The sequence below is a fragment of the Hipposideros armiger genome, unplaced genomic scaffold (genome assembly GCF_001890085.2).
Source record: "Hipposideros armiger isolate ML-2016 unplaced genomic scaffold, ASM189008v1 scaffold_213, whole genome shotgun sequence".
Lineage (NCBI taxonomy): Eukaryota > Metazoa > Chordata > Mammalia > Chiroptera > Hipposideridae > Hipposideros > Hipposideros armiger.
Window position 1 is genome coordinate 406016 of NW_017731563.1, and position 14977 is coordinate 420992.

The 14977-nt window shown below is 37.6% G+C and overlaps 1 protein-coding gene across 1 annotated transcript in view; it reads right to left on the reverse strand.

Annotated features, from left to right (window-relative positions):
* KDM5A (lysine demethylase 5A) overlaps positions 1–14977 on the reverse strand; it is a 94036-nt gene that overhangs the window by 22002 nt on the left and 57057 nt on the right. The window contains exons 20-25 of the mRNA XM_019654045.1: positions 12948–13086; positions 9344–9523; positions 8547–8708; positions 6256–6807; positions 5739–5882; positions 448–607 (exon numbers count right to left, since the gene is read on the reverse strand). Of these exons, the coding sequence (XP_019509590.1) occupies positions 448–607; positions 5739–5882; positions 6256–6807; positions 8547–8708; positions 9344–9523; positions 12948–13086 (1337 nt within the window). The remainder of the gene's footprint in view (positions 1–447; positions 608–5738; positions 5883–6255; positions 6808–8546; positions 8709–9343; positions 9524–12947; positions 13087–14977) is intronic.

Below are 14977 nucleotides of genomic sequence, written 5' to 3' on the forward strand. Positions count from 1 at the left end.
AAAAAAAAAAAAAAGATTTTTAGAGTGGGAAAAAGAGTCTCATCTTTTTAGTAGTATAAAAAATGTGTCTTTTAAATAAACGTTAAAGCTAGCAATATGTATACTTATTCATTCCCCAGGGTAAACATATAGTTATTAAAGGTAGTTATTATAAATAAACCTTATTTTATAAAATGAAAAAAAAAAAAGAGAGAGACGAGACTAAATGGCCTCTAAAGTTCTTCTAATTAGGATTCAATAATTTTATGTAAGTTTTCAGGTTATCATCTAATGACAGAAAGTGCAAAAAGGGACTAGCTTTTCCTAACCAAAATTGCATTTTCAGGTTCTAGCAGCATTTCATGGCAAACATTTGTATTTAAGAAGGATAAATAGCTTTGGTTAATCATAATGGTTTTTTCTAGCTAGTTTCAGGCTTATCTTCTCCACTGTTTTAAAGGGTAATACCTTGAGAACAAGTCTTAGAAGCAGAAGAATAAGCATGTTCTGCACAGAATGAAGGCGCTGTCCACATGTGAGTGACCACCTCCTCAGACTTAATGGGAATCTCTTCATCACAAAAAAGGTTGGGTTCCAAACTACTGGAGGACTTCACACTAGCTGTGTCCTGAAGAAGAAACAAAGAGGAGTATTCAGTATTAGAGCCACTTCACTTATCCTATGATAAGGATTTAAATGTAGGCTTTCAGGTTAAAACTTCTAATATTACACTGAAAAATATGACTTTAAACTTAAATATATGATATTAAATAAGACAGAAAATGTCCATTAGGGGAAAGAACAGTAATGATCACAGTTTCATGCCAAAAGGGAAAGATTAAGCTCAAAAATAATTCAGAGATAATAAAGCTACAAGAAAACTACTATTAAGTAATTTACCTTGTACAGTCTACAACTCATAGAAACCCACAATTTAAGAACTTTGACTCTTTGAAAAAAATAAAAATGGATTTAGGAGGAGAAAGGTTTAGATGTGCTATCTTAAGGACACAAATCATTTAATCCTCTCTAAAGGTTTTCAAACCTAGAAGCTTACCAATTGCTCTTACTTAATTCAGTGAAGAGCCTGACTGACCATATTCAAATTATACAATTCTGACAGCTCTGATTAGGTCTCAGATGATTCTGCCCTGGGTTAGTTTCCATATACTCACTGGTCAGAGTGCAGTCAGAAAGACAGAAATCACATGTATTTCAACAAGGAACATGTAATAAAATGAACTGGTTAATTGTATATTAAAGACTTGAAAAGGCAAAAGAGAAACACTGAGGTAACACCAAGATAATTCCAAGAAAGAGTTGTCACCCCTAAGGCTTGAGGTAACAAAGGGAAGAAGTGGGGTTATCAGAACCTAAAAACTCAGAGGAGGAGCGCTGGCGAGTTGAGATCCAGATCAGTGAGGAGAAAGCGTGGGCCAGTTAGTTCTGCTGTCTCTAATGGAACCTGATATGGTTGGTTTGGGGGTGAGGAGGGGAGGATGTGTGTAAAAAAACAAGTAGAACCTGGAAACAGTTGCCACTGCCAGGGTTAAAAAAAAAAAAAAGGCATGCAGTTCAGAGGATGACAGGAATGGAGAGTGAAACGGCAAAGATCAACTCCCTTCTCACTGTTCAGACCATTAATTTTCTCTAATGTTCTCTATAGGCAGAAGGGAGGCAACAGGCAAGAGACAAATGTGTAGAGGTTGGCACACCACAGCCTGTGGACCAAACCCTGCTGGCAGCCTGTTTTTTGTATGTAATGTGAGCTAAGAATGATTTTCATGTTTTTAAAGAATTGTTAAAAAAGAGAGGAATGTGCAACAGAGACCGTAAAATATTTACATTACATAGATTATATATTAATATACATTACTATATAGGTAATAACATAATGATATATATTAATATATATTACTTTACAGAAAAAGTTTACCACCCCTGGAGTAGTCCCAGTCCCAGCAACACAAAGCAGATTATAAAGGAATGGGTTAGGAGAAGAGAGGCAACAAATTAATGACTACATAATACCTGATTTCCTAGGATTCATGGAAGGAAAATCTATTCTTATCATAAAATTCCCCTTAATTACACAGGATACTTAAAAGGTCTTATAAGAGGATTCTGGAAGACAATGCCACTCGCTGAAAATTTAGGAATAATAGTTCGCAGTTTTTTTCCCCAGTCAAAATTGAAGTCCTGAAAAGCAACAGATGGGAGTGCTGTAGTACCACTGTACTTTCCTGTTCTAGTTCCCAGATGCTGCTTCTTACTGACTGGAGCTTTTACGACCTTGACTCTACTCATTTCATTGTAATTCACACAGGGAACTTTCTGTTACGCTTTCAAAATGGAAAGTACAGTGATCAGAAAATAACGATGCAAAAAGTATGATAGGTAAAAAGAAATTTTAAAAAAGATTAGTTCCTCAAGGTGAAGCATGAAATGTGAAGAGGTACAATATTGACTATGGTAAGTTAAAAATGCATTGTTAGCCCTAGATTAACCACTGAAAAAAAATAAGAGGTATAATAAAAAGCCAAGAAAAAAATAAAATGGAACATTTTTTAAAATTTCAATTAATTCAAAACAAGGGAGGAAAAGAGCAACAGAGGAACAAAAAACTAAAGAGCTTAATGAAAAATAAATAGCAAGATGGTCAACTTAAACCCAGCCATGTCAACAATGACATTAAATGTAAATAGACTAAACACCCCCAATTAAAAGATAGTGATAATATTAAAAAAAAAGACTCAAACTACATATTTTACAAATACATACATATGCAGAAAACAGACAATAAAGGACCCTACTATATATGCTGTCTTACTATATATGCTTCTATAAGAAACACATTTTAAATATATAGACACAGATAGGTTAAAAGTAAAAGGCTGATAAACAGCAAGCTTAAACAAATCACTCTTCCTAAGAAGGAAAATTACTGGTCAGGCCCACTGATGGCAAATATGCAAGAAAGGTAGAATAGCCGTTCTTGCAAATATGCATTTGCAAAATATAAACAAACTGTAATATTGTGAACAGTTTCAGTAAGGTCAACAATATGCCTTAAAAGAAAATAATATGAATATTTGAAAGGTTATCCCCAGACACAATCACAAAAGATCTGTGACAGACTTTCCTTCACTGAATATATATTTTCCTAAGTACTGAATTTCCTGAATTGCTGCTCAGAGTATTTTAGAGGTGATCAAAGGACATTACATACAAAATGAAGTAATCAAACAACGCAAAGCACAAACCATCTGTTTAAAACATTTAAATGCTATGATTATATGATTACTAAGATCAAATGACTTATTTTATTTTTCTGTATAATTACCTACTCCTCTTCCTAAACCAGTAGGGGGCTCTTCTTCAAGCAAAGATATTAAATTCAAACTATTTTAAGGATGAACTTATGGTCACAATCAGGGAAAACCTAACAAAGGAAAAAAATCACCAAGCCAACTGCAAATAAATTAGCAAATAAAAATATCATCACAAGTGCTTGCTCTATGGGAAAATACCCAAGAGTATAATTTTTTTTAATGCAAAGATACCTACATCAAGGTAACTTTTACTTTGAATTACCATAAGTATTGTCACCATTCTTACACTCTTCTAAGCTGTGAAATACACTGTTAACATTATAAAATCCATAATTTTATTTTTCTACCCTGCCAATATCCCCTACCAAAGAAGAAACTGTAGGCTGAGACTCTCTATATAAATTTTATGAAAAGGGACTGCTCCATCCATACAACCAGATCAAATCACAGTTTTGATCCCTAGTCCTGAAATCACGCACTACTTACGATGTTTTATTTTCATAGGTTACCAATCTGCTTCCAAGCAAAGTTCATCCTGTTCAGCAATTCTAGAGTAGTGGTTGATTATTAATGTGCTAGAAAGATAACCCAGATTATCGGAGGCCTCTAAGCTACGGCAAACAGGCAATTTTAGTATGAGCTAACTAACTTACACATAGGGAGGCATGGGCTGCATTCCCTTTCAGCTGCTCCTGGTCATCCAATACAACTTTATAAACAAAGATGGTCATTCACTTCAGAGTAACAAGGTGCTTACAGCCTTATTTTAACAGGGTAATTCAATTTCAGTTTTTCTGAAGTCTTTACTGCATATAACTAAAAACTTCCTCATTAGAACATCCCCCGGATCCACTTTTATCTTGAGAAAAATATTTTCCAGCAGATAATTTACAAGCATCTATGACGGATGGTTTTAATTTTATATCCTAGGAGTTTTAATGCTGATGGTATGGGCTTACCTACTTGCTCTGCATGCTGAAAAGACAGAGAAAAGATAGTTAAGAGGTATGAGAAAGACTACACTTTGTTTTTTTATATGTAACAGTACGAACTCCCAAGTTACAGGCATAAATTCTAAACAAATAATCATATTACTAGGTTAAAAACAAGGACTTGGGCCTGACATAAAAGAACAATAAAAGGCCAATAAAATCCAACACAAAACAAACTTACAAAACTGTCTCTTCACCACCAGTGTGCAGTCAATATCAAAATAATAGTGAGGGCAAATAATATATTCTAACTGGAAATTCAAACTGCAGGCCCAAGTATGGCCCATCTCTGAATAAGACATTCTATCTGTCACCATCCAGATGGGAGACCATAGCAAAGGACTCAAAGCACAACCAGAATGGGATTCTTAAAATACAACTATACAGACATTAACAATCCAAAGAAGATACTGAAATCAGCCATGAAAGCTTTCAGTAGCTTAAATACATAATTTTGCTAATCCCTCTAAACCAGCGTTTCTCAACCTGTGGGTCGTGACCCCTTTGGGGGTTGAACGACCCTTTCACAGGGGTCGCCTAAGACCATCGGAAAACAAAAAGATATTTACATTACGATTCATAACAGTAGCAAAATTACAGTTATAGAGTAGCAACGAAAATAATTTTATAATTGGGGGTCACCACAACATGAGGAACTGTATTAAGGGGTCGCAGCATTAGGAAGGTTGAGAACTGCTGCTCTAAACCATAAGGAGTTACAAGGTGAGGAAAATAAATACAGATTTAGAAAATTCCATTCTTTAAAAAACAATTGTTGGGCCAGCCGAGTGGCACATTGGTTAAGAGCTGGCTTGGGACACCAGCTCTGTGCAGCAGGACCCTGGTTCGGATCCCACATATGAGGGCCAGTGACACTGCCCTCTACAGCTAAGATGGTGAACAACAGCTCAACCTGGAGCTGGGATGCCGTGAGTCGCCGGCAATGGCCAAGGCTGCAGCCCCTGCTGCAGTGGGTTGCCATAAGCTACCGTGTGTGGCCAGCAGCCAGTGTGAGCGGCCAGCAGCCGGTGTGAGATGCCAAGAGCTGCTGTGAGTGGCCGTCCAGAGGCTGGCGACCAATGTGCCTCACCCGGGAAGAGCTCCATGATAATACCATCATGGGCCAGTGAAGCGATGTCCTCCACAACTAGACTGAAGAACCAAAGAACAGCAACTTGTCTGTTCCCCCTCCCCGATTCCCCAACACTGCTCCCCTCTCCCAATTACCCAATAAAATCTTTAAAAAAAACACCCACACAATTATTGTTTCATCAATATGTATTTTTTGGAGCTTTGAAAAATGCTATCACCATAAACTCAAGATAAGTAGATGACTTTCTCTTCCACTCTCAGGCCTTAAACATGAGTGTTCAGTAACTTTTTAAACAAACTCAGAGGTCAGGTATGTACCCACACAACCTGACCATGTAATTACCTTCATGTCGTAGCCATATGTCTCCCGAATGTCTTCATCAGAATCTGTTTCTTCATCATCATAATCCATTGTTTGTCGAGGGGAAGAAGATACACTGCTCACCACCCGGGTAAAAGCAGACTGCTGGAAACTAGGTAAATGTCCCTAAACAACAAACAATTCCAAGATGAACAGAGAGACATACTAAATAAACACGAGTGATATGTGATTACAACCACCAAAACGTAATGCACTTGCAAAGTGGCTAACACAGTTCACCAGTTAGTTAAGGGTCAAATTATCTGATTATGATGCCAAGATCCATCTGAATGATATTTCCAGGTAATATTTCACTAAAATGTCCTAGATATATATCCAAAGAAAATCCTACGGGTATATACAGAAAGAAGATATTGTGGATAATATAGTTGCTGGCAACTTACTGTTGTTTTCCTAATCAACTGGCAAGATAGCTTTGATTTACTATTTAACATTATTATCCCATGTCATAGAAAAAGAAAGAAAATCCTAAACTTGCCTGTAAGTCTGGATTGGCAGCTGCTTTTTGGAGTTCTGCACTGATGATCTTTTCAGTTTTTTCTCGAGCTGCCTGCTCCACCATACGCTGGCTCAACACAGACAGCTTGGCCAGGGCAGAGGACAGTTCATCTGTGGCAAGGGCCTGCCGTGCTCTATCTTGCCAACTCATAGCACGTTCTGTTAAGCACTGCAGGGCCTCTCCTTCAGGCAACCGTACAGGCAGCTTCTGAAGAGATACCAGGAGTGACAGAATAGTCTCCAGCCTTGGCCTTCGAGACCGCATACAAAGAGGGCAAAGGAATTTTACTTCTTTAGCCTGCCAGCTAGACCCTTTCTTCTGGGAATTTGATTTAGGCAGGGGAACACAGCTGTTATGGAACCAGTCTTTGCAGAGCTCACACTGTAGCATAAACCCACTGGCTGTCTTGCGGCAAACGCAAAATTTGACTTCTTCTATGCGGTCCACCATTGTCATCTTGGCTAGATTGGCTGCTCTGAGGGAATGCATGGCTTCAATCTCCTTTTGCTCCCGTTCTTTGAAAACTGCCACCTGTACACAACAAACATTTAATTAAAAAGAGTCACTGCAAAATACTCCAAAAATACCAAATCCTCAAGGCTGAGGGATCATCTCCAAGTTATGGCCTCATGGTGACAAAGCACTGTCCTTTAAAAAATAATCAGTTGTTAATCATTTGCTAAATTTGGGGCAGCCTGACAGTTTCCATGCAAATATTCCTCATCTGTGAAATGGGTGAGGTGCTACCATATTTGACAATTGACATCTGCAGAGTACTCCGAATTCTGTAGGGTACAGTAGAAAGTAGTATGCCTTGAAGTCAAGCAACCTGGGTATGAAGCCTGGCTCTTGTGCTTAGAGACTGTTGATCTGGGGCACAAGTTTTTTGAAAAATGAGGATACCACCAATCTCATTTCGTTGTTTAAGGATTAAATAAGATAACACATCAAAATGCCTAACTTGGTGCTTGGTACAAGGTAAACACTCAATAAGTACTACAATAGTTCTCCATCCCCTTGAAATTCATTCCCTGGGGGCAAGTTCTATACAAATAAATTTTTAGTTCTTTTTAGAAGGCCTCTCCAACTCGTGTAGAAGTAGAATAATCAATTATAACAAGATTTTGTGTAACTCATTTCAAAAAAGTAAATAAAAAGCAAACAAAATTTAATTATCACGTAAACTCTCCTAGCTTTGAAACAATTTTGAAATAATTTCCCATCCTTCTTGTCTGGGCAAGACTCTCTAATAAGAGATCATTTCCAATGGCTTCCAAACAGGATCACGTGTAGGCAGAAACAGCCATATCGAGTTACTTAATGTATGCAATTCCCTACTATTACATATTGCCCAATTACTCCCTGTACTTCTAATAATTAGCTACAGATGTTTTTTTGAGCACTCACTATACTTTTGAATGCTAGGAGAAGGGAGATATTAAATAGCAGCTGGTTATCAGTAAGCTGATACAATTCCTTTAAAAAGCACTGTATTAAGCGTCATAAAATATTATTAAATTCTAACCCAATAATCCCATTCCTAAGAGTCAAGTGTAGGGAAATAATTTGAAAAAAGGAAAAGGGTATAAAAAGAAATTCACTTCTTGGGATCCATAATAGTGAACACTTAGAAACAATCAAATGTTCAATAGCAGAAAAGTGTTCAGCAAATTATACACAATTTGATAGAATATTAGACAACTATTAAAACAACACCACTTTCTGAGGGGTGTAAATGTCTAACTATTATGTTGCTTTGTACACCTGAAGCTAATTTAAAAAGAAATGCAAAAATAAAACAACAATTAAGAACAGAGATATGGAAAAGACAATTTTAAGGAGACAGCAGACTAGTAAACTTTTTATATACTTTTATTATAAATATTAAAAAATATGTGCAATATACAGAGGGTGCCAAAAAATGTATATACATTTTAAGAAAGGAAAACTTTATTAAAATTGTAATACTCAATATATTCTGAAAACAAAAGAAGAATACAAGTCACGTTTGACTTCTGCAATTACAAGAGGTGCTCAAAGTGGTTACCATCAGTGTCCAGGCACTTCTGATTACAGCAAACTACTGCTTGAGCAACGCTGACCAAAGTGTCTACTTGTATACATTTTTTGGCACCCTGGCATATAACCGTAAAGCCAAAGATAAAGAAAAATAAAAACAGTTAAGAACATAAAAACAGTAAATCTGCTAATGTCTTCACAGAATTTTGTATTCATCATGCAAACGCAAGATGCATTACGTAATTTCTTACCACCATGGCTGTATCTCTGGTTTCCTCCAATCCCTCCTCTAGGTCACTCAGAGGCTCCAGGTCCAGATCCTTTTCTTTTTCTTTTTCTATTAGTTCTTTTACTTTTTTCCTTCTGTTTTTACCACTTCCATATATACCAATGTCAGTCCGGGGACTTAGCACCTACAAAAATAAAACCAAATATTGAGCTCTGGTTTTTTTTTAAAAAATCTTTTAACTGCAAATAATAAAAGGAGCCATTTATTGGCCACTCACCCAGTCCTAGGCACTTTCATAAGGATTTTATACACATTATCTAACTCAATCCTCACAACCACCCTCGGAAGTAGGCAGTATTATCTGTATTTTACAAACAGGTGAAACTGAGGCTTAAAAAGGAAACAACTTGCCCGAAGACACAGGGTTAGTAATTAAGGAGGCCATCCTCAAACATGAAACCATCTTATTCCAAAGTCTATGCTCTTAAGTACTATATTTAAATGCTCAAGATGAACAGGGTAATGAGTATTTAAATTTGTGCTTCTGAGAAATAAACTCTTTCAGTGACAGAGTCCATTAACAACAAAGATAAGATCCAGGCTGATTGCGTTTTCTGGACACAGCAAAGGATGAACCGGAAATAAGTCTGCCCAAGGCTCCAATTTCTGGTCAACAGTTGATACTACCTAATAGGAATCACTTGTATAACCATGACCAGATAAAGTGAAAACGAACCCCGTCAATAGTATTACTACCTATAGGTGTTAAATTATCAACTTCTGATGAGGGTATTGAAGAAGGTATAAACTGCTCTCTACCTGTAACAATGTATGGCTAGAATTCTTCTTAAGAAACGTCCGCCCAGTCCGTTCTCTCCAGGCCCGAGCCGCTGCTACCTGGGATTCTACTTGGGGCAATGCATCAAGACGCACAGGGATAGGGCGCCCTTTGGCAGATAAGCTCTCCAGTTGCTCCAAGTAAGCATAATTGCTGCCACTCTGAAAAACAAAAATACATTCTCACACGATTTGCATTCTCTTATGGAATCTGGCAATATGTTGTCAGAAGACCTTACAAAGAGTTTAAAGTGTTTTTTTAATATTACTAATTAAACCTAATTGTATCTCTTGAATTAATAGAGCTACCAATGTCCTTTTAAAAAAGTCTGTGTAAATGCAATATACAGATGATATATTATATATTTGTACATTTGAAACATGTTACTAACCAACGTCACCCCACATTTAATTTTTAAAAAAGTTTGTGTAAATTCACGTTGTCAAAGATTTTAATTTTATTAATTAATGAAGAGACCACTAAGATGTAAAAACTAGTTCAAAGGACAATCTAAATAATAGTCATATACATATGATATAGGAATAAGGACAGGAATTTGCTAACAGATGGGAACAGGTGTTTAATATCATACAGGACAATGGAATTATCTTTTCTACAGTATGGAAATCAACTGTGCCATATCCAAAGACAAACTTAATTGCCTTTGTTATGGACATAATTCATTTGTATTACTATCATTTTTTAATAACTGACAGTTGTAAAATAGCTTCATCAAAGAAAATCTAACATACACACTCCTAGAATCAGATAATCACGGAGTGTCACTAGACCATATCCAGTATTCCATTGAAAGGACATCTAGTAATAATCTCTTTGCTTGTTTCAAAGTCTTTCACGATTTTTCCAACAGCTACTAAGCAGTATTTTTGTGCTGATAACAACGTCCATTTTATGTTATACAAACAGATGAGAATGGATATTTTCCTTCTAAGTCACAATGTTTCAGTATTTACATGTAATGAAATCATTATTGTTTTTAGAACTCACATACTGCTTTAAATTTACTAAATAGCTGAATCATTTCAGGAGGTGAGAGGGTTAACAAGTACCGTATTTGCCGGCGTATAAGACGACTGGGCGTATAAGACGACCCCCTAACATTTCCACTCAAAATACAGAGTTTGTTATATACTCGCCGTATAAGACTACCCCCTCTTCCGCACACCTTCCACACACCAAATAAAAGGTAAAACAATATCAGATTTGATTTGGCCCACTGAAGTGCAAACAAGCGTATTGTATTTCATGTCACCACATAACCGTTTTGGCGATGTTGAGCCACCATGTCTGCTACATGTTTTTCGAGTTCTGGCCAGTGTGGGGTGCCTCTTCTTAATGCACACTTACCCCTTGGCATACTCTTTAATGCTTTCTCATTTGATTTCCAGTCCCGAACCATCTTTTCTGTTACTCCATATTGTCTTGCAGCAGCACAATTATTATTTTCCTTAGCAAAGTTTATAACTTTCAGTTTAAAATTTGCATCATACTTCTTTCTTTTGGCTGGTGCCATGATAGGGATGATAGGGGTTTGACTGGTCGACATTTTCTATGCTGTACTGTACAATGGTGCAGTATTGTGGTTGGCTGTTGGCTGTATACAAAGCCTGATTTGATTGGTCCCTGCTCCCTGTTTGCCCGCCCTGTCACTATAGCAGTCTGGTCCACCCTTGCATCAGCATCTCCCTGGGACCTCACTAGTGCGCAAGTGCGAGCTCTTCAACATTCTAACAGGCACCATGATAGCGCAAAATCGCGAATCTTCAATGCATATGTAAAGAAATATACGGTAACCCGAATTTACCACACTCGCAAAATCGCACACAGCCGAGCATACACCCAGCAGCGCTGCTGATGCCTGAACGGTATGTGGAATGAAGTGGGCGGGCATCGGGAGGCCACTATGGCACGGGGCAAGCACTATGGGCAGTCTATCTGAAGTGTACCTGGCGTATAAGACGACCCCCCACTTGGAGGCATATTTTTCAGGGCCAAAAAAATCGTCTTATACGCCGGCAAATACGGTAATCCATTCCAGGGTCTTGGCAAGAACACCTGAAGTGGGTTGGCAGCCTGTAGAAAATAATTCAAAGTCGTATCTTAGATTGGATGAATCTCCTAGCAGACAAAACATGAAGTATTCCTCTAAGAAACTATATATTCCCATAACATTCATTGTTACTCAGAGGCTATGAAGGAAAGGCATGGTATTATGTGCTAAATATTGACATTCTATTAAAAGGTTATTTCCCATATATTAACTGATTTATGTGCCTACAAATTCATTTTTAATAAACAGGTAAAATTTTTAAAATATTAGTAAGAAGGTTTTAGCGCTAATGTATTATATAATGGTATAATTAAGTCACCATGGTGTTAAGAGTAAGAACAGACAGCTAACTGAAAGAAAAAAGAAAGCTCAGGTACAGATAGGGTCAAGAAAAACCCCATTTATTACTACTCCCTCTCATGCCCAACTACAGCCATTTAACTACAGAACACCTGACTAAGCCTAGACAGAGCCTGCTCTCAAGCTATCCTAAAGAGTTTGCCTGTGTACAGACACTGCCCGCTTAGAACCTACAAATCATTCCTCCCACTGAAAAGAAGGGTTTGGTGGACAAAAAGTCCTTCAAACTTACAGAGGAAAAACAGGACAGGTACCTATATTTGCTGACTTAGTCCTGCAGTCATAAACAAACAGCCAACTAAGGATTATCAGACATTTTGAGGACAACCAACTGCCTGAAATAGGTCAAAGATGAAACAAACAGAGGAGCTGTCCTGATGAAAACAGAAATAATTTTTAAAAACAGCACAGAAAGAGTGGCAGTTAAGCAGGCCCCAAAAAAGTAAATTGAAAAGAAAGTAAGAAAGAAGTCATTCGGACTTGACACCTAGAATGTGTTCCTTCTTGGTGCAGCAGTTCAGTAGAAGTGAGTCGGTTTTCTTTTTCTTTGAGTATAGCTCTATAATAAAGAGCACTTATATAACTGAATACTGTAAATGCTGCTTAATGGCTTTTATAATTCAGAAGACATATTATGTATTCAAGTATACTTTCATCTCTATCTAGCACTTTCTTCACTTTGTTTTAAATTACAAATATACATGTCTCCCCAACGAGAGAACATGCTATTTTGACAGCCAGAGTCCTATCTTTACACCCTTGCCTTACATTTCTGCTCTCATAGAATAATACCGTGAGTATTTTGGTATTCAGTAAATGTTAATTTCATTTTCTTTTTCTGCCTCTTATTTAAAAAGTAATTTGTGCATATGGCAAAAGATTCAAAGAATACAGCAAGGTATAAACTCCCTACTGCTCAGAGTTAAATAAATAGCTAATCTGTCACCTTTTACAGCAGGGAGTCAAGAGAAACAAGCAATGCTTAAATAGGTAATAAATATTTTGAATTATAAAATCAGATGGAAGAACAAATGAATTTTAAGAAGTGCAATTATTTTATTATGGTTATTCTATTCTAAAAATTTAAAGGCTTAAAGGATTAATCTGTGAAACAGCACAATCTAAATGGTAGGATAACTCTAAAGGCTCCTTACCTGAATAGCTTCCACTTTAGCTGTCCATTCTCGAGCCTTTTGTAAGGCTTCTTTCAGGGACAGCACATTGGGTAGAAAAGCTGGAATGTTCTTAGCTTCGTTCACGATGCTTTCTAAACTAGCCACGCTGTGCCGTGGTCTAAAACAATACAAAAATAGGGCTGATGCATGAGGAAAGTCAAACTGCCACCAACATTTACATAACATTTTAGAATGTGTAGAGAACTTTCATATGCATGATTTCATTTCATTCTTTCCACAATCCTATAAGGAAGGCAAAGTAACTATTATTTTTATTTCCATTTTACATATAACTTTAACTTCAAGGTGATAAATCATTTTCCCCAAAGTAATTTCATGTAGTAAATGGCACAGCTAAAATATTGATGTCTCAGATCCCATGCTCTTCACTAAATTACCTCTACTTTAGTTCGCCACAGTGTCTGAAATTGTCAGATACACACATTAGATAGCAATGTAGAAAAGCAATAGTCTAGAAATTCATTAATGTTGACCACATACATTTAATTCAACTGCATTCATTAACACTGAGTTACAAAAAGATGAATAAAATATAGACCCTTATCCTCAACTAATCAGAATACAAGGTAGAATTGTACTGGGCACTAAGAACAAATTACTAAATTACTATAGGCTCACTACTATTAAAGAGTGATTAATTCTGCCTACGAAGATAAAGGCTTTGAGCTATGTCCTTAAGAAATATAATTTTTGGGAAGAGGGGTATTGTCACTTGGTGAGAGGTGAAAAGTATAACTATTGCATTGTTTTGTACACTTGAAACTAAATAAAAACAAACAAACAAACAAGAAATATGCTTTTGTCAAGTGAAAGGGTAAAGGAAAAAAATACAGGAATATAATAAACAAAGACAAAGAAAAATGTGAGTTGGTACTATTATGAGGGATGGTGTGAAGATCCACGGGGAGGGTAGGAGTAAAAAGTAAGAGAAAGAAGTAGGGGGACTTGGCAGGAAAGACACAAACCAAGTAAGAGATCTTGTCTTGAGAGCCATGAGTTTCGCTATGGAAGCAAAGGGAGGTTACTGAGGATAGAAAAAATTTTGTCATCATCCATGAATCCTACTATGTGCCAGGCACTGTGCTAGGCCCTGGAGACTATTAATGCACACAAGTGACAGAGTCCTTGCCTCATGAAACTTTAATCTTGTGGAGGAGGGGATTATTAATAAGGGGTTATGGTGCAATGTAAGTGCAATGATAGAGGAAAGTAAAGATGCTATCAGGATATATACTAGGAGGGCCTGACTGACTTGGCAGGTGAAGGAAGGATTCCCAGAAATGATCTCTAAGCTTTCTTACCCTTTTTGAATTGGAGTCAGTAATCGGAATCAGTCAGGAAAGCTGGGGCCAGGGGGCAGGAAGGGGTTGTAGAGGAGATAAGCAGAGAGAAGACTGTTGATAGGACGACAAAAGGTACAAAGGTCCAGAGACAAGAAAGAACATGGCATGTCTGAGGAACTGGTGTGTGTGTGTGTGTGTGGGGGGGTCACTATGTTTGGAACATAGAATGCAAGAGCAGGAATGGCAAGGGACTATGCTAGATATTTAAGCAAGGGGCTACATGACAGCTGGGCTTATAAATCAGCTTAAGGAATTTGAACTTCATCCCAAGAGGAATGGGAAACAATGAAGGGCTTTGAGCAAGGGAGTCAGATAGTCACACCTATATTTTAGGAAAATACTAGTTGCACTGTGAACAACAGAGTATGGCCCAAGCCAACTATGATAGCAGCCCAGACAAAAATAATGAAAGTGAGAGGGCCAGCCAGTGGCACGTTGGTTAAGAGCTTGCTTGGGATGCCAGAGGGCCCCGGTTCGGATCCCACATATGAGGGCCAGTGACACTGCCCTCTACAGCTAAGATGCTCAACAACAGCTCAACCTGGAGCTGAGCTGCCTTGAGTCGCCGGTGACGGCGCAGGTTGCAGCCCCTGTGGCAGTGGGTTGCCATGGGCTACCGTGTGTAGCCAGCAGCCAGCGTGAGCG